This window comes from Lygodium microphyllum, chromosome 19 (genome assembly GCF_053477565.2).
Source record: "Lygodium microphyllum isolate KBCC chromosome 19, Lygodium_microphyllum_v1.1.10, whole genome shotgun sequence".
In the NCBI taxonomy this organism is placed as follows: domain Eukaryota; kingdom Viridiplantae; phylum Streptophyta; class Polypodiopsida; order Schizaeales; family Lygodiaceae; genus Lygodium; species Lygodium microphyllum.
In genome coordinates this window covers 67,727,086-67,749,224 of record NC_141153.1, presented here as the reverse complement: position 1 = coordinate 67,749,224, position 22,139 = coordinate 67,727,086, and the positions used below count along the sequence as shown (strand labels likewise).

Here is a 22,139-nt window from a genome sequence, read left to right as displayed (position 1 = left end):
GGCTCTTGGAGGAGCTTGGTGGCCCGCAGAGAGGTCCTACTATTCTATAGTGCGACAATGAGAGTTGCATTGCCTTGGCTAGGAATCTTGCGTTTCATGCTCGGACGAAGCATGTCGAGATCCACTACCATTTCATTTGGGAGAAGATATTGGATGCGACCATTTCCTTGGTCTACTGCAAGATAGAGGACAATCTTGTAGACTTGCTTACCAAGGCGCTTCCTTTGGCTTTACTTTGATAGAACTCTAGATCCCTTAGTCTTTTGTCGTGTCGAGGATCTGAGAGGGAGTGTTAGAGCTGGACATTCAAGGCAGGAGCAGCAGGAGTATTTCCCAAGCAGCAACACGTGGCAGTTGGACAGGCTGGTCAGCCAGATTGCCAACCAGTCGACTGCCTTAAATGCAGCCAACCTGGTATATTTTGGCATTTTCTGCTGGTCTATTTTTTGGCCCTGTTTTTTGCAGTCTTCCACAAGTTGTGCTCCCAGATTTTAGGCTGCAGGCCATGGAGACTGCCCTCAGGGCTGATGGAGACTGAGATCTTTGAGGTGGAGACATACACAGACATTCTCTCTACACTTGTGTATATTTCTGCATCCTTATACAGCTTTCTTCACTGCAGATTTTCTGTGTTTCACTGTCTCTCTCTCTCTCTCTCTCTCTCTCTCTCTCTCTCTCTCTCTTTGTTCATTCTTTGTCTTGGTCATTCGCTCTCGCATTGCTTCACTTTGATAAACTGCACTCGGGATCCATCTTTGGTGGATGACACTAATCAATAGCAAAGCGCGCTCCCATGAGAGCCAGTGGCTGTTGGACAGCTCTGCCCTTGAGCATTGTGTACATTCTCTCATTTATTTGCAGCATTGATTTATTCACTTCAGAGTTACTCTTTCTCTGTTTGTGTTTGTGTTTTGTAGTTAGGGTTTGCATTTACTACATACTGTCTGAGTTATTGTGTTTCTGGCGTGTTTGTACATTCTTGTGTTTTTGCTGTGCAAACCCTAGACTATCTTCACATACATTGTGTTTTCTTTTGCAAAACCTAGCATATCTCCACATATTGTACTTTATGATATCATCATATGTCACTTGCACTTATGTTTAGGTCTCATAGGCTATCTCTTTTTCTTTGTTCTATTTTGGTCGCTTGCACTTATGTTTAGGTATCATAGGCTCTCTCTTTTTCTTTGTTCTTTCCTCTTCACACTAGCTACAGCTAGAGATAGGGAGATACAAGTGTACTGCACTAGAGGACTGAATTTTCCAGCTGTGTGGGGTGAAGGTAGGGTTTGAGGAGCACTATTTATGCTGATGCACATTACAAATGCTGCTTGCAAGAAGGCTTCAGACCATTATGTGAGATTGTGGAGTATGAGGACCTGAGATGCCTAGGGTTTTTGTTACACAAACTTTGACGTGATAGAGAGATCCTCTCACATGGATAACATGTCTCTCACTAATGTAGAAGGGCATAAGGCCTTTGTCCTCGGATCTCGCTCATCGACAATGTAGAGCAGTTCTTCAGGCTCAGCAACCTCTCAAGCCCATTACGTTTGTGCAGTGGGTGGCCTTCTTTATGCTAGACAGATGCCTTCTTCTGTATTGTGCCGCTCTCTGTCGTGAAAGAGGCGCCATTGCAAGGCTAGATGCTAATGGTTGCTGCTGGAATCTATCGTCATCTTTACATCTCAGCTGCCTCCCATACAAAGAAACAGATTGCTGGGTGGGCCACTTGATTTCATGTAGCTCGAGCAATGTGGGAAATATTCACTGTTTCCCATGTCTTATTGTTGTTGGTTTTGATGTTTCGAATGTTGAAAACAAATCTCTAGGATTCAAGATACTCCAAAATCTGGACGAGACGTTTCTCCTGACAATCTTGATCTCTCAACAGTGGTCGGATCTTTACTGCATCACACTACAAGTCAGTGTGTTTATCCTTTGTTGAAGCCCCCCCCCCCCCAAACAAACCCCCAACCCCCCCAAAACTATCATCATCCTTTGTCTGCTGGTCCTTACTCCTCAAATGCATCCCTCTATAAACAATGCCCATGAACAGTTTCGGCAAGATTATATGATTACGTACTGCCTATTTGCCTGCATGAATCCCACAAAATCTTCTGTTTTTTGGCATAGGACCTTTGTGCCGTCCTTTTTTAGTAAGAGAGAACTTGTGCCATCCTTTCCTTGTTAAGTCTTAAGAGAGAAGTTCTTCTTAAATTTTATTAAGCTTAGTTTGTTAATCTGGTTTGTCTTATATGTAAAACAATTCCAAACAAAGCTACATAGTCATTTGATTGTGGCAAGTTGAACTGAAATGTTCAAACCATGTGACTGAGTTGAACTACTTGTATAATTTATATTGGTGTAGTCTAAACTAAGCTGTTGAGAGTTTGCCATTGTCTTTGTAAAGGTCTGTTTTTTTGATCGCACCACTTGGTGGTATTTCATCTGTAAACTCTACAGGTCTTCCATATATAAACTTTATGTAGGTGACTATATTCTCTTTGACATGTTTTGACTTGTAAGATTATCTCAGTCCAACACATTGTGACTAGCTCTCAAAATAAAATTGACTTATTTGACTAGCTCTCAAAATAAAATTGGCTTATTTGACTAGCTCTTGATTCCACTGACATGCTGCTACAATCTCTATAACACTGCGATGGTTGTTGATGTGCTCTTTATATGCTTGATAGCATGACATGAAGTGCAAGTGTACAGTTGGTCAATACTGACTTGATTGACAAGCGCTGCATGCCAGTTCCTTTCCTATTTCTCTTTACCAAATGCCAACAGTACTATATATTTTGCATACATGTTTAATAAACAAGCACAAGCAAACACAAAACACCCTTGATTCTTCCTGTAAGGTGCCATAAATGTTGAGAAACATTTACAACCAACTTAAACTACTAATCAGAGAGACCCCAACAATGCATTACCCGCATACACTTGTGCACCCTTGTTTAATTTAGAAACACATCTGCATTGAATTTGTGTAAAGGAGGTTTGGCCAAGAACAAATGGTGGTGTCCTTTCTAACTGTGGATTATTGCCATTGCATGTGTACTCACAATATGGGATGATGGGTCTGCAATGTATTGATCTCAAAGGTATTCGGATACTCGAAGATGTATCTGTTGGGACTGTAAGTTCTGAGAGCTCCTTGCTATTTTCAATTTGAATGGACAAAGAAGCATGAAAAGTACGTAGAAGAAATTCTTTAGATGGACAAATCTTCTTTTCCAATTTGTTTTCTTTTGAGACCTGAACTGAATTGCTTGTTTGGATCAGAGTCTGCTGTGGAGTTTTCAATGATGTTGATCTTTCTTTATGTTTCACAGATATAAGGTTTCTCAACAATGGACAGGGTGTGATGTTGTTTTTATTGAGGAAATTCTTAACTCTATTAGCTCTATAGTCCTGGACTCTGGAGTGAATCCTTGAGAGATTGCCGGCATAGACTGAGATGATTCAATCAAGGGCCTTTTTACCGTTTCACATCACTAGAAGTTATCCAACCTTGCACATATCATTTTGATGGTTGGAGTATGACACTCAGCATAACTATCGTTGTGCCACATAGTGTACTTAAGAACAGTAGCTGCACCTGATAGTTACAGCCTTTCTAGGATTGTGACAAGTCATTGCTTCTCCTTTTACAAGAGGGTTTTTAAAGGAAGTTTGCAATCATGCTCTCTCCAACTGTTGGGGCTCAAAAAGATGGCGCGACTTCAATTTTTCCATTGATTGGTCAGCTAATGAAGTGGCTTATGCTTTCAAAAAATGCACCCTTCGCTCCCAATCTTGAGTCCACCTTGACAAACCAAGCAACAAGTTACAACTCTGATTCTTTTAGTTTTTCTGAAGGTTGATGGTTTATTGTCATGACATAAAGGCAGGACATAAGCAAGGGCCCCAATTTTACCCAAAGTCATTGAGGCAAGTAAAGATAGTCCACATGGCACCTGCACTGGCATTACCAACTGGTTTTAAGAATGGTAAAGTGTATGCAACTCTGTTTAATTAAAAGGAGCAATGCTACACAAATTCATAGGCCAGAGAGATTTTCTCACGCTTGGAAACTTTGACTTAATATAAATCAAAAGTGGGCAAGCACATATGATAAAGGATAAGAAGTTGCACATGTATATGAATGTAGGCTCAATGATGTCTCCATGGGATTGTGGTTTACCGTGTTGCTGGTCTGCTTTCTTGCTTTTTCAGAAGCATTCATTATTTGGGTTGTTTTGTTGTTTTGTGGCTGTCTGTTCCTTTTTTGGATAGTTCCGTATGATATCATAGTTTTGCCTATATATAGGCATGTTGTCTTTTGGGGAGTGTTTGCACATCCTATGCAGCATCATTTTGGCTCACTCGTCTTCCCTGCACACTCTGTGTTTACGTTCAGCTGGTCTTAACTGCATCATTTTGCTGGTCTAACAGGTGCTTTTGCTTTCTGCTGCACTTTCACACTCATAGCCTCTTGTGTTTTGTGCATAGTCAGTTTGCCTTCATCCTTGGCATCCATCTTGACATCCATGGTTGTTTGAAATACACAGGGGGAATGGAAGCAATTTCTCCTTCTGTGTCACCGAGCCATGATATCTCTGATAAAACGGCATCCTCTAGCTCTCACCTCAGTCTCCAAAGGTCACTCTTTATCATACCCAACCTATCTGATGCCCCTAAGTTGGATGGTCCCTTTTGAAGTGGAAGATCCTAGGCCCCTCCACATTGAAATTGAGAGCTTGTCACCAAGTCTAGACTGTGCTCACACCTGATAATTGTCGGGCTGCCCTTTGGGAGCTGAATCAATGTCAGTGCCAACTCGTTCTTTTACCTCAATGCACTGATTCTACTCTTGTTCATGTCAAGCAGATGTAGTGTGGTTTGTAAGTTTGAGGGAAGTTTGCTAGCTCCTTTGAAGTTCATACTTTCCCTCACCATTTTGCCATGGATTTATGGCTGTGAATTATGTCGGTTGTGCTGAATATCTTGATTAAAGACCACAAGAACTGAATGGAGGATCTTTGAGGTGAGAGTTTATTTTGAGACGTAAATCACTGTGGAGGACATAACTGTTGTGTTGCTTCTTTCAGGTAATGTTATCTTTTATTCTAGCTTCTTTGAGATAATGATATCTTTTATTCTAATTTCTTGCTTCTTCCCTTCATGATGATTTCACTTGGAGGAGCTAGTTCCCATATTGTTGGAGCAAGAAACTTGGCTTTTCAGGTTTCAGTGGTCATGGTGGTGAAATCACTGAGGCATTTGCTGCTGGGGCATCTTTGGGTGGTGCCAGGTGGGAAGGAGAAGAGAGGGAAGGAAGGCAAGGAAAATGAGGAGATGAAGACTGAGTCTGATCATCTGCATAGGATTTGTGTCCTTATTGCTGGAAGGGTCAGTATCAGAGAACTAGTGCTAATCAAGGCAACCCCACTTTTATCTTCACGTAGGATTTTTTAGCCAAAGGGAGTGAGGCTGCCACTGCTGCACCAGCTAGGGATCTCTCTTTATTTATGTTTTTGAGCGGGAAGAGTCCATTTGGGCAATTGCTGGGCCAATGGCTTGGCTTGTTAAATCGGCATCACTACTCATATGACATATTATCAAGATTGGCTGCAGGATGTGCATGACGGAGGGGTCTTGGTTAACCTCGGTGACACTACTCATTTTTCAGTTTTTCATATAGGCACAGGGCCACTCCTACGAGGCCAAGATTGTTCTGGTCAATATCTGGGGTTATTTATGTTTTAGGTCTTGGTTTTAATCTCTTGTTTGAACCCGTATTACTCACCTTGGCACAGTTTCTTCTTTCATTGGGTAGCAGATGACAGGGAGAGATATGTGGATGGGCGAGCCTGGACTAGCCCATACTGCTCTTCAATCTTGTGAATCTGTGATACGATGCTTGTAGTCAAACAGCTAAGGAGGGGAAGTGGCTCTATGGCTGAGGATCATAGGCCCTTGTTTATTGGGCAGTGCTTCTGCAAAGGCACCTTCCCTTAGGAGCCACCTCGTCCACTGTGCCTCTGGAATTTGCATGCTACACCTAGGTCCTAGAGGCCTCCTTTACTACCCCCACCTTCTCCCCCATCACCATTGTTGAAGTAGCTGGCTAAGTGACCATGAAATTTCATGACACTGCAGAGGAGTTTCAAGATGAACAGGTTGCTTGGGTTCCTAGACCTTGTCCATGTCGAATGTGCATACCTTAATCTAATTTGCATACCTCAGTCTATAAGCTGAGAGGGTTGATTAGGTTCCTCCACCTCCTCCTAAAATGTCTTGGTCTATCTAAGTCTTCAAACATGCCTTCCTAATGATTGTAACTTTTGAGTTTGTGGATCCAGGCTCATCTAGCCCATACTTCCAAGGCATTTATATTCCCCTTGTATTTGCAATAATTTTCTCATCTGAATGTTTGCCTTTATGTACATCATTCTGAAAGTGGTAATGACATCAGAAGGTTAAAAATCATTTTATCCAACCGGTACTGTTTTGGTGTAAAATGCAGGTGGAAAAGACTATAATTATGAAGTCCATCAGTGTGATTGATGCCTCTCCAAGTTCAATCTTTGAGATCCTCATGGATTTGAAAAATCCCCACCGTAAAGAGTATGTTTTGATTTAGATATTTATGCTATTTTTTCTTCACTAGCTCACAGCTTTCACTAACACAATCCTGCTTGTTTAAGAACAGGTGGGATATCTTGACAGGTGATCTGAAGTTTATTGACCGGATTGATGGGCATTGTGATATTGTTTATGGAACGTTTGATCCCAAATATTTATCCAGGTTAGTTCTTTTTATTGAGAAAGAAAATTCCTTCTATTCAGCTGCTACAATGCTTCTTTGCTGCTGGATGCATCTAGCTCTTTGTGCTTGTTTAACACTGCTTGGTGCAAAGCATATCATTATGATGACTTTCAAAATAGGCAAGCTCACTCCTTGAGCTGATCTCTTGATTTTTGTAGGATACTCCTCCGAAGCGAAAGCCATTCGGTCCTTGGACAAAGGTGATCGTAAGAAGAGATGTAGTGTTTGATGAGAGGGCCATTGTGGAGTCTTTTGTACTAGATTCTGTGTCCTTTCCTCACATTGTTCCTACCGAAGTACAATGTGTTGTTTAAGGCAACGGTGGATGTCGGTGTACAAAGATCAACATGAATCAATCTAAGTAGTGCCTCAACTCTATGTGTAGATTGCTGAGGGAATGGGGTACAATATTGTTTCTTGAGTTGACAAGCTTTATAGATGTCCGCAATAGCTTTAGGCAGGGAAGGCCATCAACCATTTGTTGATGTGACAACTCATAATGAGAGTTGTATCTGAGATGTCCTAAGCAAAAATGCTAAAGATGCTTAGTGCTTGTAGGCTCCCGTGTAGTAGCGAAAGCTTGAAAGAGGTGGAACTCAACGCGCTTGGCTATTGGCTTGGAAACAAACTGTCATGTGGTACAAGCCACTAGGCTGTGTGTTATTGCAAGCAATCACTAAATCAGTTTGAGAGTCAAGGACCTTGACTGTGATCATTGTCAAGAAGATTGCTTGACCCAATCGACAAAGCTGTTGAACAGATAACAAGTTCACCCCTAGCTGGGAGACATAGCATATATGATCCAACGTACTGTAATTTGGGCCTTGTTCAGTGGGAAGCGTGATGCAATTGTGAACATGAATCGTAATCGAGGAGTTGTTTCCAACTCTGATGTGCTTGGTTGAAAGGGATCGGGAAATGAAAATGTTTGCAATGGGGATCGTACGATGAGGGAGTTGCTTCGGATCCATAATGCAAGGAGTGTCTGAATTACTCGATTGTGACGAGTGGGCCTTTGCAATTACCCCATCAGGACGCAACTTGCAGATGTGAACAAGACTCACATCCTCAAATGTCTACATGGAGGCGATCTGGGCCTTTGTAGACCAATTAGACAAGTCCTTTGGCATTGAGAACGTTGTCGACTGTGATAGCTGACCAATGGCAATGTGGGTTTGGTCTTGCCACTACTACTGAGGCTTGCTACCACCTTACTTCCCCGATTGGGGATTACCCGACTGAGGGGCAGGGGTTTGATTCTTAGCTTTTGGTGATGTGCCTCTTGCCTTTGATTGGCACTCGTCATGAAAATGGCCAACCTTTTGACAATGTTGAGAATACCGATTTTTCTTTGGTACATTTTGCCACCTGGGTTTGAGAGATGATGGGAGTTTCCTTGGGTCTCACATTTGGTTTTGATTTTGATTGGAAATTTGATTTTGTTTACCTTTCCCTTGCTGCCCCTTCTAGGAAAAAGCAACAAGCATCCCTCTGTAGAGGTCAAACTATGAAATTGATCAAATAGCCAAGCGTAACATAGACGTTGACACTCAAATTCATAGAATGTGGGCATGGTAGGCTGTGAAATCACCTACTGTACAAAATGGATTTATTTCCTCGATAGCTTGTTTAGAAAAACAATGTGACTTGAAGGTTTGAGGACTCTTGTGAGAAGGCACTAATGCTCAGCCAACTTGACTTTCAAGTCATCTTGGTCAATGATTTTAAAGTGTTGGAGCTCATGATCCAAATTGATGCAATGAGTCCTATCCCAAGCCGCATAGTGGTCAGTGAAGTGTGCCCAACGATCGGATGCTAAGTCAAAATATTGAAGCTAAGAATGAAATCCAAGTAATAAACCTTGCGTTAGCTTGACAATAGTGGAGGCATTTCTAGCTTTCCACGAGCAAAGTCCTCATATGGAACAAGTGCAAGATCAGATTGGGGTTCCAATACCTGGACAAGATCCCATAGGTTTTGGGAGTCAAGGACGTGTCTCACTAGGTTTGACCAAGTAGTGAAGTTTGATCTGTTAGAACGAGACTTATCATTAAAGGCACATTTGGTTGATGAGGAAGAAGAACCATGAGGTGTTGGATAAGTGGAATAGGAAGGGGGTGGTGGAGGGGAATAAGGAGGGGGGGGGGGAGGTGGGTAGGCAAAAATAGGCTGATAGTGTCCAATGGGTGCCAATTGATGCGGAGGCACTAGAACATGAATGTTTCCATAATGTGCCATTGGAGATGGAGGCACCAAGCCACTTAAGCACAAACGCAGGTGTCTAGAAGCCTAACAGTGATGGGTGAGAGCACCAGAAGGAAAACGCCAATCAGGTAGTACCACTCTTGGAAGGGGCTGAGGTTGGTTTGGAAATGGGGAATGGTTTGAGCATCGATGTGAGTAAAATACCTTTAGCTATGGATGGTGTGATTTTAGATGGGGGTCTAATTCCCTTGGCCTTTGAGGAACAATTGTCGTCGATATGGCTGGGTTTTTGGCAAAAGGTACAAAACCTATTCTTTTTAGGCAATTAATGCTAGGAGGGTCTTTGTGATGATTGGACTTTACTATTGCCTCTTTTCTTCAAAGAAGGAGAGTTTGTATCGGCATGCAAAGATGGTTTCTGTTTAGGATCAATTGGGGATGGTGGGATTGAGTCTAAGTGTTTAGGTGATTCTTGTCCATTGCTTGAGTCCTTCAAAGGAGGTGCTTTTTACCACAAGAAAAGGATTCATGTATTTGAGCTCTTGGGAAGGATAATAGAGTGCATAGGAGGGGAATCCCCCACACAATAGGGCTAGAGGAACGAGTGTCACACTTGCATAGATGGAGAAGGTGGATGGTGCGTGAGTGGCATTTGCGGTAATGAAACATCAGGGTGCAATATGGTACACCTCTGAGTCTCTAGTGATGGCCTAAAACCTAAATTTTAATCAAACACAATGTGCATTAAGCCAGGATAATCTATGGTTGGTCTAACATAGGGGTCTAGATTGAATGTAGAGGAATCTAAATATGAAGTGAAAGTGGGAGGGAAGATTGAGAAAAGTGAAGGTAAATGTGAAGCACCAAACTTAAACTCAAATGAAACAAAAGATAAAAGATTACCTTGTTGAACATCTGTGATCATAGAGTTTTCTTCCATATGGGCACCAATTATGGTCTCCATGGTGACATACAATCGGTCCTTGTATAACTATGTAGAAGTATAGACGCTATTAGACTCACATAAAAAATGGATTATACGAACTTGTCACTAGGCTTGATTGTGAGAAATTTGAACCTTTGGATGTTTCCCAAGTTCATAGCCTTTTCTCACTTGAGAGATGATTAGTCTCATCAGGGGAGTGCTCCAATTGAGATGTACCTTGTGAAGGAATATGAAACAAAGAAGAGCTGGGCCTTTATGAATGATCCTTAGAAGAAAGATTAGTAGATAGAGGATTGTCCCCCAAATTGAAACATCCCCCTAGGATGCAGCCTACACATGAGACATGACGCAAGCCAAACTCAACACAAAAGGGACTTGATACTAGACGCACCTCCTAGCTGTAGAGCCAAACGGGCTCACCCTTGAACCTAGGAGGTATTTGCACTCTGAGTCACGACCACTTCCCAAGGGTTGGTGTCTCGTACCACCAACCCACACCATCCTAGTGTACAGATGTGTCGGTCACAACAGGCCATGAGTCCAAGAGTGGTGATCATGTAATGAGTGTGTACAATAGGGCCTTGAGTCCTATAAATAGGACCCAGCTGCCCTAACCCTGAAGCGCCCTTAGTGCATTTGCACTAAGTTATATCATGACCACTATGACCAATACTACTAGCGTCCATTCGGATGTCCAAGGACATTACACAAATCAAGACCCTAATAATGCCTCAATAGAGCCTCCATTGTAGGAGTAGTTTGAGAAAACCTCAGAGGGTCTGAAGTTGATGTGAGTTATCATCAATGAACACGTGACATATAGTGTAGTCAAGAATAGATCAAGCAATCCACGATAGCTTAAGCTAACTCTTTTAAAAAGCATCGGCTCTGATACCATGTGGAGATATGCTAAGGTTTGCAAAAGAAAACACCAAGCATATGACCATGTTTGAAACATAGACAACTCAAACACAAAAACACAAAAATGCAAAACACCAAACACAAAAATGCAAATAGAGAAGAAGGAGAGCTCTAAGGTGATTCAATGAATGCTGTAAATAAAGGAAAGGTTGTACAAGATGCTCAAAGGAGAGCTCTCCAACAGTCAGTGGCTCTTGTCGGAGGGGGTCGAGGGAGGTCTCAATGTGTACCATCCATTAGAGACGGATCTTGAGTGCTTTAACCACTAGTCGGAGCAGAGGCTGATGAAAAAGGTGCTGAAAAACACAAAAATGACTTGCTGTAGATGATGATGGGGTCAACAAGCTCAGGCAAAACACAAGCTGTTGGAGTCTCTAGGTTGAAGGGCAATAGCTGGAGATGATCATGGCAGCAAGTTGAATGAGGAGCATGATGGATAGAGGCTAGAAAGGACTTGGGTAACCTGCAAAACAAGAAATGAACTAAGTGGCCAGGCAACCTCCTATTTCTAGATGTGCTTCCTCTAGTACCTTGAAATGGTGTTTCGGGGGCCCCGAAACGGAATGGCCGTTTTGGACTGAAACGGGAATGGAGAAACACCGTTTCGGTACCCTGCGAGGGATGATAGAGCGGTTTTCAGTTTTCCCCATCTTCTGCGCAATTGTCTCCTCCTCTTACTCAAAGCACATTCAACGCCTCCACCTTCTCCTCCTTTCCTTCTTCTTCTTCTTCCCTCCTGCTTCTGGATTCTTCTCATTCCTTCATTTTTTCTAAGTTCTTCTTCTTCTTCTTCCACCCTCCTTTATTTTTTCTCCCCCTCCTTTTTTTTTCAATTTTCGTAACTTCTTTGCAAATTCCTAGCCGGCATTACCTTATTATGGTGCTATATCTATTTTGGAGGCATGTCAATCGAATCAAGGGATACAAGGGTCCTTAGAGTCGAATGAGAAGATAGTGTAAGAATCCTTAGAATCCGGACGAGTCATGACTCGTGGACTCTAGAGACTAGACTCATGTTACCTTGGGAGTCCGGAGTTAGTTTAGCATTGCACTTGCTAGTTACCAGTCACGAGTGGCATTACACATGTCACATGCACATGATGATATCATGATTGTTCATTGATGTTGATAGTTATTACTCCATAGTTACTTGTACTCAGTGTCGATTAGACTTTGGATAGATTATTCGCATCACACAGTGCAAGCTGTCATTCTTGGAGGAAGAGCAGGAAAAGTACGGTCTCTCAGCGGAGACAAGGGCCTACAACCAATTTAAATTCAGGCATATCTTGAATTTGGAAGACATGGTCATGGAGAAGCTAGCCATCAAGCAAATCGTGAAGCAGTGTAAGCTACCGAAGAATGTGGAGGTGGGCCAAGCCGTGGACTATGAGAAGTGCGCGGAATTCCTCCGGACTTTCAACAGGAACTACGACACCATCACGGTGCATCAAGAGAATGAAGCGCGCTAGGTGGAAATCAAGATGAGTCTCGAGTTGGTGCAGAGAGCAAAGTTGAAAGACGGCCAAAAAGGGACGTGTACAACATGTTGGGAATGGACAAAGTGACAGTCCAGTTACATGTATATTGATTTTGCTTATTATGCATCTTGGTTCCACCGTTCTTGATATTAGTCTTTAGATGATTCATGAGTATATATTATAATTTGTTTTATTGTTTAAAGCTTTGAAAATTGTGTCTTAACTGTGTTAAACCATCTTAACCATTGAGTCTTCACTCATGGCACCTGTAATGAATCATGATTTTGATCATATGACATGAAGACTCGAAAGTTTTGTGTAAAATTTGGATACATGTTGTTGTAGGATTGATATATTTACATATCCATGTAATAACATATTTATTTTAGTGTACAATCTGAAATGCCGTTTCCCCCTTTCCAATATTTGACTGAAACTTTGAAACTCCAGTTTTTCCTGTTTCCGTTTCCCCCATTTCCGAAACTCCCCCATACTATGGTTCCTCACAATGTTTGGGTGTTTGCTTATGGGACATAGAAACTGTGGTAAAGTTTGAGTTTTGGGGCTGTTTTAATGAGCTAATGTGTAATGTATCTCTTTTAGGTTAACATTTGCTCACATGCATAAAGATCATGTTACTATTCTTAACCATTGACTATTGCTTGGGTCACCTATTTGACCTATATCAAATGATTTATAGGTGGCTAGTTCTAAAATAAGCTCTAATGTCATTGCACCATTGTCTGAAATGTCTGAGTGGTCTTAAATAGCTGGTCTGTTGAGGTTGACATTAACCATGAGTCTTAGTACTGTGGGGTAAGCAAAGAGAGCAGGTCTGATAGAATGCTCAACTTTTGGTCCATGCTGGGCTTTACCTAAGCTTAGACAGTGGATCTTTCTCTGTATCTCTTCACTTTGCTTAAGTAGAGAATCCACCTTGTCTTGCATAACTGGGACGTGTAGAATCATTTTTCCTTCTCTGCATTTAGTTGACTGTTTGAGCTGTTTTAGAAGTGAAAGGTATCTGAAAAAATGCTGAAGATTGACTATATAGGAGCAAAGAAAGTTGTACCTTGTTAGCAGGAGCACTTTGCTTGCATCTGCTAGAGAGTTTGGCTCTCCAATGAAAAGTCTTGAAAATGGTCTACAAATGTTGTAATAGCTATATGAATTTGTTCTCACAACTAGGATAAATCTATGCACTAGGACTATGGTTACTTTTGTGTATACATTCCTATTCTGTTCACAAAAGATGTAACAGGTTGAACAAAAAATTCATATTTTGACATGCAGATGGAACTCTAAGCGGGATTTTGTGTTGTCACGTATGTGGCGCCATGACCCAGACAATACATACAGTAAGTGTGCATCTCTTTTTCAGATTACAGCTTGGTAATTGAGGTGAACATGGCTTTTGTGAGCACTTGACTGCTTTCAGTGCTGATTCCAATGTTGCAATTCTTAGAACACCCCTTTCTTCTCAGAGCTGTCGTTTGCATGTGCTTGTCATCATAAGGATGATGATATCAAATTGTTAGAAATCTATCTGATGGTCCAGCATTTTACAGAAATGAATGTTTCATGGTGATAATAAATTCTGTTCCTGGTCATGAAATGGTTAGTACGGCTAACATTTTACTTCATTTCCAGCCATATTTATGTCATCGACAAAGCACAAGAACTGCCCAAAGAAATCTGGTTTTCGGCGCATCACCTTAAATCGTATGTGTGCTCTCTTATTGGCAGGAACATAGACTCTTTTTTTCTAAAACCACTGTTCTTCAATTCATCAATGCACAAAGGAATCATTGTCAAAGCAAGAAGTATCCAGAAAGTGTTTATTGATCTGTTATAGGTAGGAGCTAGTTCCAGTTTGAAATAGCCCGAGTTCTCCTTTTTCTTTTGTTGTGCTGTAGCATCAATTTGGGAAATCAAACCTGTTCCATTCAACAGACCTGGAAGTTCAAGGTCATTAGTCAGTCAAACCATGGAGATACAAAATACAGGCTGGGGCCGCTGGACGAGAAAGTACTATGCAAAGCTGGATAAAACTGTACCTTATGTCATACTCTGTCAGTTAGCAGGTTAGCACATGTGTCTACAAGCCTGCATATGCAGGTTAGTCAAATTGGTCCAATGCTTGCTCTGTATTTTGTATGCTTTCCTTTTTTTTTTTTGGGTTTGAAGGGTTGGGGGGTGGGGGGGCCAGGGCAGGGGGACACTTGATGTGCTCTCTAGTACTGTATTAAACTATGATGGTAACTACAGAGAAGACACTGGCAGGGATCATTGTTCTCACTCTAATCCTACCAAAAATGGGGGAAAAATCTTTACCATCATAGTCCCATATATGTTAACTGCAATACTCTTTCTTGTATTTGTGTGGAGAAAAGGGTGTCTAGTTATACGAATCTGAAAACAATTGAAGAAAAAATGTCTCAACAGTAGCGTGGAGCAAGGATAATGTACAATCTCTACAGCAATGCTCAAGCAAAATAATAGTCCTGTAAAAAGTTGTAGGGATATAGGAGGAAGGAACCAAATTGGGAAGTATATATCCATCCAGGCTTCAATCACACATTTAAAGAAACAAGTTGTGCCGCTATAGATCCATCTGGGCTTTAACTCACACAAGTAAAGAACAAGTTGTGCCTCGGCCATCCCTAAGTAAAAAGAAGTGATGTGTCTTGGCTCTTGCTGGTGTTAAGAACCCCTGTGGCTGAGTTTAATGATGTTTGAGAGTATGTATTTTGAAAGCTCACAGAACTCAGCTAAAACAACCACGATGGGGGACTCACTATCTGCCCAGCCCTCACTACCCATTCCCAGCTACTCCCACCTCTCTGTCTAGCCTACCTGCCTGCCATGGAATCCACTTTCCCACATTAGCAGTGCTTTTTTGGGCAGTATCCGTGTTGTCCTCCTTGATTCTCCCTTCCCCACAAGTGACAGTACATGACCACCAAAGCTCTGATAGTCAGCAACACAGGAATCTGCACAGTAGTGAGATGGAGAAAAGTTGGTTCGTCAGACAGTAGCAGGTCCATCTTCTCCCTCAGACTCCAGTGGAGCACCCATAGCTCACATAACCAATCTGAAAGTCCTCCTGGGGATCTGACTTGGGCTACCATCCTCTCATACAGTGCATGTATGCCCCAAATTATGTTTGATTGGATCGCAAGTGTCTGCACACTTTTGCAGAAATCCATAAAGCAGATTAGAGTCTCTTTTTCCTGGCTTTCGCTTGGTCCAACATATCCCTCAGGGTGAAGATGTGATCTAGTGTAGAGAACCCTTGTTTGAATCCAGTATGTCATGCGGCTGTCAATACCCCTTTCTTGGCATAGGTGCTCAACTAGGCCTCCATCACTGCTCCATAAATCTTGGCTAGTGTGTGCCCACCATTATGGTCATGTGGTTGCAAAGATCTAGGTCTCCAGACTGTGGATAGACACAATGTTGTGTACACACCCCTCATTGGGAAACCTTCTGCAAGGGCCTTGTTAAACATAAAGGAAAGGAGGGAGGCCAAGATATCTACTACAGAAATGAAGCATTCACCTGTGTACTTGTATGATCGATTGATCATCCATGTTGTAGATGCTTGATGGCCTACCTCACCATATCATGTGTGAAGAAGGTGGATGTGGTAGGGCTAGGTAAACAAAAATGCAAGGAGGGGGGCCAAGATATTCACTGTGTAAATGGAGTGCTCATCTTGTATACCTGTATGATTCATCGATTGTCCATGCTGTAGATGCTTGATGGCCTTCCTCACCCTACCATGTGTGAAATTCATGGGGCATGGAATTGGCATGTGTGTGTGTGTGTGTGTGTACATTCTCTTTTCCCTTTGGTGAACATTTTGTGGGCCAATTGCTAGCAGATGACAAATTCACGATTCTCAAAGCGGAACGAGAGAACCTCCTATAAGGCATTGGATGTATGGAAACTTTTTGGCCAAGCCTCTGGTCTTCATATTAATACAGCCAAATCCCCCCTCATCAGTGGTATTAAATGGATTTGCAGTCTTTGCATATTGGCAGCTTCACCTTATTCAGCACACTGATCTCCTTTCCAGGGAGGACTTGGTCCCTTAAATCTCTGTTGCTTCTTTGTAGTGACTGTTGTACTCTTTTAGTTATCTGATCTTTTGTAAAGCGAGTCTATGCACGATGGCCTAGAGCCATACTGCATCTTGTAATCATGTAATCTTGTACTTTTTTTGTAATTAACACAGTTACCTGTTATGAAAATAAGAGAGAGATATAAATCCTTTGATTTTCCTATTGCTCGAGTTCCTACTCCTACCAAGGATCCACTGCCCTCCAAACAGCAATCGCAATAGTAGTAGTTGAGGTAGTCATTGCTGCATGCTCGTGGGCCTCTAGCTCAGCTGGCCTTTGATGTTGTTGACATTTTCCCTCAAGTCCTCCAAGGATATGTGTAAAAGATGCTCCAAGTAGAAAGCCATATTCGTCCCTAGATCCTTAGTAGGTATCACCCATGTCTTGGCTATGTCTATCTGAATATTGTCCATCTTGATGATGCAGTTCAGCTCCCCTCGAAGTGTGGGTAGTGATCCATGTGTATTCAAGCATATCGGCACCACTTAGTATCCCGTTGTAATCCCAGCTATCTAGATGACTCTAGTGCAAGCAGGGAATATCTCTATCTCGGGAAGGTCTAGAGATTATGCAAGAAAGTCACCGTGTAGGAGAGGGCCTCTGCCACTATGGGTGGTGCTCCCATCTCAGCTCTGATAATCTCATGTGGTATAGAGGGCTTACTTCAAATCATCCGTGAAATCATTAGTACTAGGGGTCTCTCCATTTGCCTCCCACCCCTCATATATCTCCTTCCCCTTAGGTAGTGGTTTATCGTGTGTGGCTCTAATCGTGTAGTAGAGGCTCAATCCCCATATGGGGGCCCCATATAGAATTGTTGGTGTGACCAAAGTGTGGAAGAGCTAGAGCTTTGTTGGAGGCTCCTGAAACTGTATGTGTACACAGTGGCCCTCCATCGACCCTAGCCCCGCATAATCTTGTGCCAATCTATCCTTTGCTACTCTCCTCAAAGTGAATCTTGGCCCTGAAAATGTAATCCCCAAGTAAACATATCTTCGGACCATGTCTACGATCTCCTCTCCACATGCGAAATGGGGTACTGATGGGTGAATCCGCTGGGAGGAAGTGTTAAACACCATAACTTTGGTTTTCTCAAGGTTCAGTTTGAGATCCTTGTCCTGACAGAAGGCCTGTAGTGCATTTAGGTGGTGCTGCAATTCCTTCGGTGTACTGGAGATATGTCATTAGTATACATTAATATGGGTATCAATGTCTTTGCCAGGCCAGCTCCCTCTCCTCCGAGTTCATCAATGTGGTCTAATATCTCATCAATATAAAGGCCGAATAGAGTAGGTGAGAGTGGGCATCCCTCTTTTTGGTGTTGGTGATCTCCTCTGACACCCCTCTTGGTGCTTGTATTTGTCCTATAACAGATGTGTTCAGTTCTAGTACATCTTATCTCCAACGGGATCTCCAACTCTTGTAGTCTCTACATGAGCCTAGCATGTGGTACTATGTCAAAGGCCTTATGGAAATCCACAAAGCACGTTCCTGCCCTGCTATTCTTGATGATGGATTGGAGTGTGAGGATATGATCAAGAGTGGAGTAGCCCCTCCTAAACCTTGCTTGTCCACATGCATGATGTTGGTGCTTCTTTGCCCATTTGCTTAGCATATGCTCTAGTATTCATCCATAAAGCTTGGCTAACACATGGCCAACCATGACTGTCCTATAGTTCGCAGGAACCATGGGGTCTCTAGCTTTCAAGATTTGTACTATAGTATTAGTTGACCAACTAGCAAGGAAGCCTTCATATATGACCTTGTTGAATAGGTGTGCTAGAAGAGGTGCTAGGATGTCTCTCGCATATGATAGGTGCTGTATTACTAGTCCATCATGGTCTTGGGCCCGGCCGTTTTGAAGTCTTATTGATGGCATTGCGAACCCTCACTGTGCTGAAGAAGGTAGATGATGTGGATTTGTCGTCTGGTGGTTGGGGCAACGGGGGCTGCCCATGTACGTGATATAAGGAGGTAGCATATGCATGCCATATGTTTGGGGAGGTGATAGGTGTATGGACTCGATGCAGTCTTGGATCCATCGGTGGTTACAGTCCTTATTGTAGGGGGATTGTGGATGAAATTTTTGTGGGGAAGATATGTTTAGTATAGAATTAATAATAATACCTTGTCACACTAAAATAGATATAAAAGGGAGAGACGTGTAAATTTTCACATCTTTTTGGAACATTAATACATTACTATCTCTTACCTCACCTTCTTGTTCATAACTCCTATGGCTTCTTGGCAAGGCATTGTGATGATCTCTTGGCATGATTGCCCTTGTTCTGTGATTGTTTTGTATGTCCCGTTGTGTATTGGCCTCTTCTGAAAGATGTTATGGCAGCTGTTGGCATTGTCTTTGTTTTGCCGAGTTTGAGGGCCATAAATCGCAATTGCATATGCATTTTGTGGGATACTTCTCATAAAAGACCTAACTAACTAGTTGCGTCTTAACTATCCTGGAATAATGCACCGTGTATATTTTCACTTGAAAGGGGGCACTTTTGCAGACCATTTCTTCTCTTGAAGTTGGGTTGTGTCCCTACTGCATTTGCACTAGGCCACTTTAATGTGCATTATGACCAATGTTGCTAGGGCCCTTCGAGATGTCCAAGAATGTATTATTATTGATCTTGTGGATATGAGGATGCAAAGGATTTCATGCATACCTTATCTTGGCCCTTGGGAAAGCTTGTAAGTAGGATTGTGTTGCGAGATTTCCCATAGATAATGTGGACCCAAGGGCACTGCCATAGATGGGAGTGCACAACTAGCATTGTTGCTTGTTATATGGACCGCCAGACCATTCTATAGATTTAGTGGACATATCTACTATAGTGACTCGCTCTAGGATTTTGGAAGCAGATTGTCCAAATGCTCCATGAGAGATGGGAGAAGGTACACAACAGTTCAAAGACTATGAGGTCGAGAGATGCCTCTTAGGACTCGGGATTTTGACACTTCTCGCATTGCCAGCCACCTATAGTTTGGCACTATTGTCCTCCGGACTGGTTATGCATACATGCCTTTGTAATTGACTTCCAATTTGCTATATATTTTTTGTTATGGAAGTTCCATACAAGGCTTTTTTATACTTTGTATTTTGCCTTGGGAATTTTGTCTTTAGATGATTTATTAATAGAATTCTTTTTCTCCTCTGGAAGAGGAGAGGCTGCTCAAAATACATGTATTTTAAAAGACCTTGGTGCCTCATCTCTCATATAGAATTCAGAAGTACACTATGTGGGCACAGTGTGAAAAACCTGGAGTGCATCATTATCCGGGGTATAGATCTAGAGAGTCAACATCATATTAGTCATTAGTGTTAGTGTCCATAGTATGGATGGTTCAAAAATACGGGATTTTTGGACAATTTTTGATATTTTGGATACTATTTCTTGTAAATATTCTAAAAAGGTGTAGAAAACTTCTAGAATAGGTTGACATGCAGCTTTTCAGCCAGTTTTGGGAAGTCTCATGAAAAAAGAAAAAAGAAGGGCTCCCGAATTCAAGTATGTGTGTATTGCTTCTTAGTTGGTTCATGTTGTAAATGACTTGGAGGTTAAAAACAGTGGGTACCATGAGTTTGGTTTGCTTTTTGGCTGTTCTTCGGTATTTCTCCTGCTTGATTTAACCTGATTGAAATCATATTTCTCCATATGAGCTCAAATCTGGTTCTTATCTTACCAACTAAATCTTAAAATGGTATAGCTTGTGGATTGGAAAAATTGCAGTTGTTCGTGCTGATTCTAAAATATGCCAACCTTTTCATTTTGACATGTGATCTTTTATGAATGGATTGCTTGTGCAGTCAAATGTGTCTACAAGTTTTTTGCAAGCAGCTACTTGATATGTTTGTGAAAGTGTTACTTTCTGTTCTGTGTTGAGAAGCTGTGACATAACTGACTGTCTAAATAAACATCCAAATCTTGGTCTGGTGAATCAGGTCTGAGGGATTTTATTGCATCAAGTCCTGCTTTAGATGCTCATATATTGACAACAGAGGTGAAAAAAGGCACAATGTTACCTGGTAGTCGTGAAGAAGATGAGAGACCAGGTGCTGGGCATGAGGAATTCTATGATGCAATTGCAGCTGAAGTGCCAGACGAAGAAGATGAATACAGCAGTGAGGAAGATGATGAGAAACCCACAAAGGTTTGGGACTTTTAACTCATGGTCTATTCTTTTGAAAATTTGTTCAATGATATCTTACCATCTTGCAAAACCGTAAATCATTACAAATCCAAGTCTCTGATGTAAATAGAGGCACCACAAAAAACAAAGCAACAAAGTTAGGGAAGCAGGAAATTACTCCCAACAAGAACACCTCTAGTTTGCCACTTCTGGGGAGTCTCTCATACATTTTTGGGGGGGGGGGAGGCGGAGATGCCCCAGGGCATTACCATGTACTTGACTTTGGTCTTTTGTTAACGGAATACCAGGTGACCAGGGGAATAGTAAAAGCCCATGGGCAGGCAGGCACGTCAAATGATCTCCTGTATTCTTTCTTAATGGCCCAGGAGTGCTGCATGGATGAGGTCGAGCAGAGTAAAACGTAGATTGTGGTGTGGGCCAACGGTCAATGACAGCAGCACATCTCAGGTTGCTGGTGCAGACAAAAATGGAGCTGTTGGACTGGAGTATACAGATGACACAGGTGTATGTTGAGGATGATGTGGTGATGCTGGAGAGCTTGAGGTTGGCTCTAGAGGTGTTTGCATAGCACCAGGTGGGAAAATCAACTGGCATAAGTTAGTTGGTTTTTTCATACATCATGATTCTAAAATAGAGTGAGGAGGAAAAACGGACGCATCCTGCTTGGCACCCGTCACGTCGCATGCTTCCCCCGCTCCGTCGGATCGTGCCCACCCCCCAATCGTTCGTGTCCCCTCCCTCCGTTTGATCGCTCCCTCCCGCCCTGTCTGATTGCGCCCTCCAGATCGCTGGCCGTCTCCCCCGCCTGACCCCCCCACCTGACTGCTTCCCCCTTGCCTGGCCTTTTTCTTCCTCGCATGCCCGCCCAGTTGTGACTGCACTCCAGAGCCCCCTCGGCAGAGCACTCCAGAGCCCCCCCTGTCCGTCCCACCCGGTAGGACTGCAGCTCCCCACATCCACCATGCGTGCCATAGACTACTTTGCTTGAGTTTTCACGGCCCCTGTACCCCCCCCCCCCCCCCCCCCCCCCCCCCCCCCCCCCCACCCCCTCCACGCCCCCCCACTGACCGTGGCCCACAGCCTCCCCTTTCCACGGCCACTAGTCCCCCCCACACCCGCCATGCATCTCTGTCCCATCCCACCACCCCTCGATCCTCATCCCCCCCACCACCTCCCCTACCGAGCACCCCCCCAGATCCGCACTCGGTTCAGGTGGTCCCTCCCAGCCTCACCCCCCATCCTCCCACAGGAGGCGATGAGCCACACACACCTACTTCCTCCTCGCATCGGTAGTCCTCCCCCTCCCATACAGCCACCAGCTCATCCACCCCTACCGCCCGTCACACCTTCTTGAGACAGGCACAGCTGTTGCCACAGGAATCCTTCCGCAGTGGCCCATGGTCCTACTTGAGAGTTGCGGAGCGCGAAGAGTTCCCACTACCTCTAGAGGTGGGGATCTTCGTGGTTCGTAAGTC

The 22,139-nt window shown here is 43.0% G+C and overlaps 1 protein-coding gene across 6 annotated transcripts in view; it reads left to right on the top strand.

The window, feature by feature from the left end:
• LOC148019980 (ENHANCED DISEASE RESISTANCE protein (DUF1336)) overlaps positions 1–22,139 on the top strand; it is a 218,773-nt gene that overhangs the window by 78,299 nt on the left and 118,335 nt on the right. For all 6 annotated transcript variants that reach the window (XM_087700219.1, XM_087700215.1, XM_087700217.1 and 3 more), the window contains 7 exons: positions 3,117–3,151; positions 6,524–6,624; positions 6,710–6,805; positions 13,673–13,737; positions 14,030–14,101; positions 14,296–14,463; positions 20,456–20,664. In XM_087700219.1, coding sequence (XP_087556345.1) covers positions 3,117–3,151; positions 6,524–6,624; positions 6,710–6,805; positions 13,673–13,737; positions 14,030–14,101; positions 14,296–14,463; positions 20,456–20,664 — 746 coding nt within the window. The remainder of the gene's footprint in view (positions 1–3,116; positions 3,152–6,523; positions 6,625–6,709; positions 6,806–13,672; positions 13,738–14,029; positions 14,102–14,295; positions 14,464–20,455; positions 20,665–22,139) is intronic.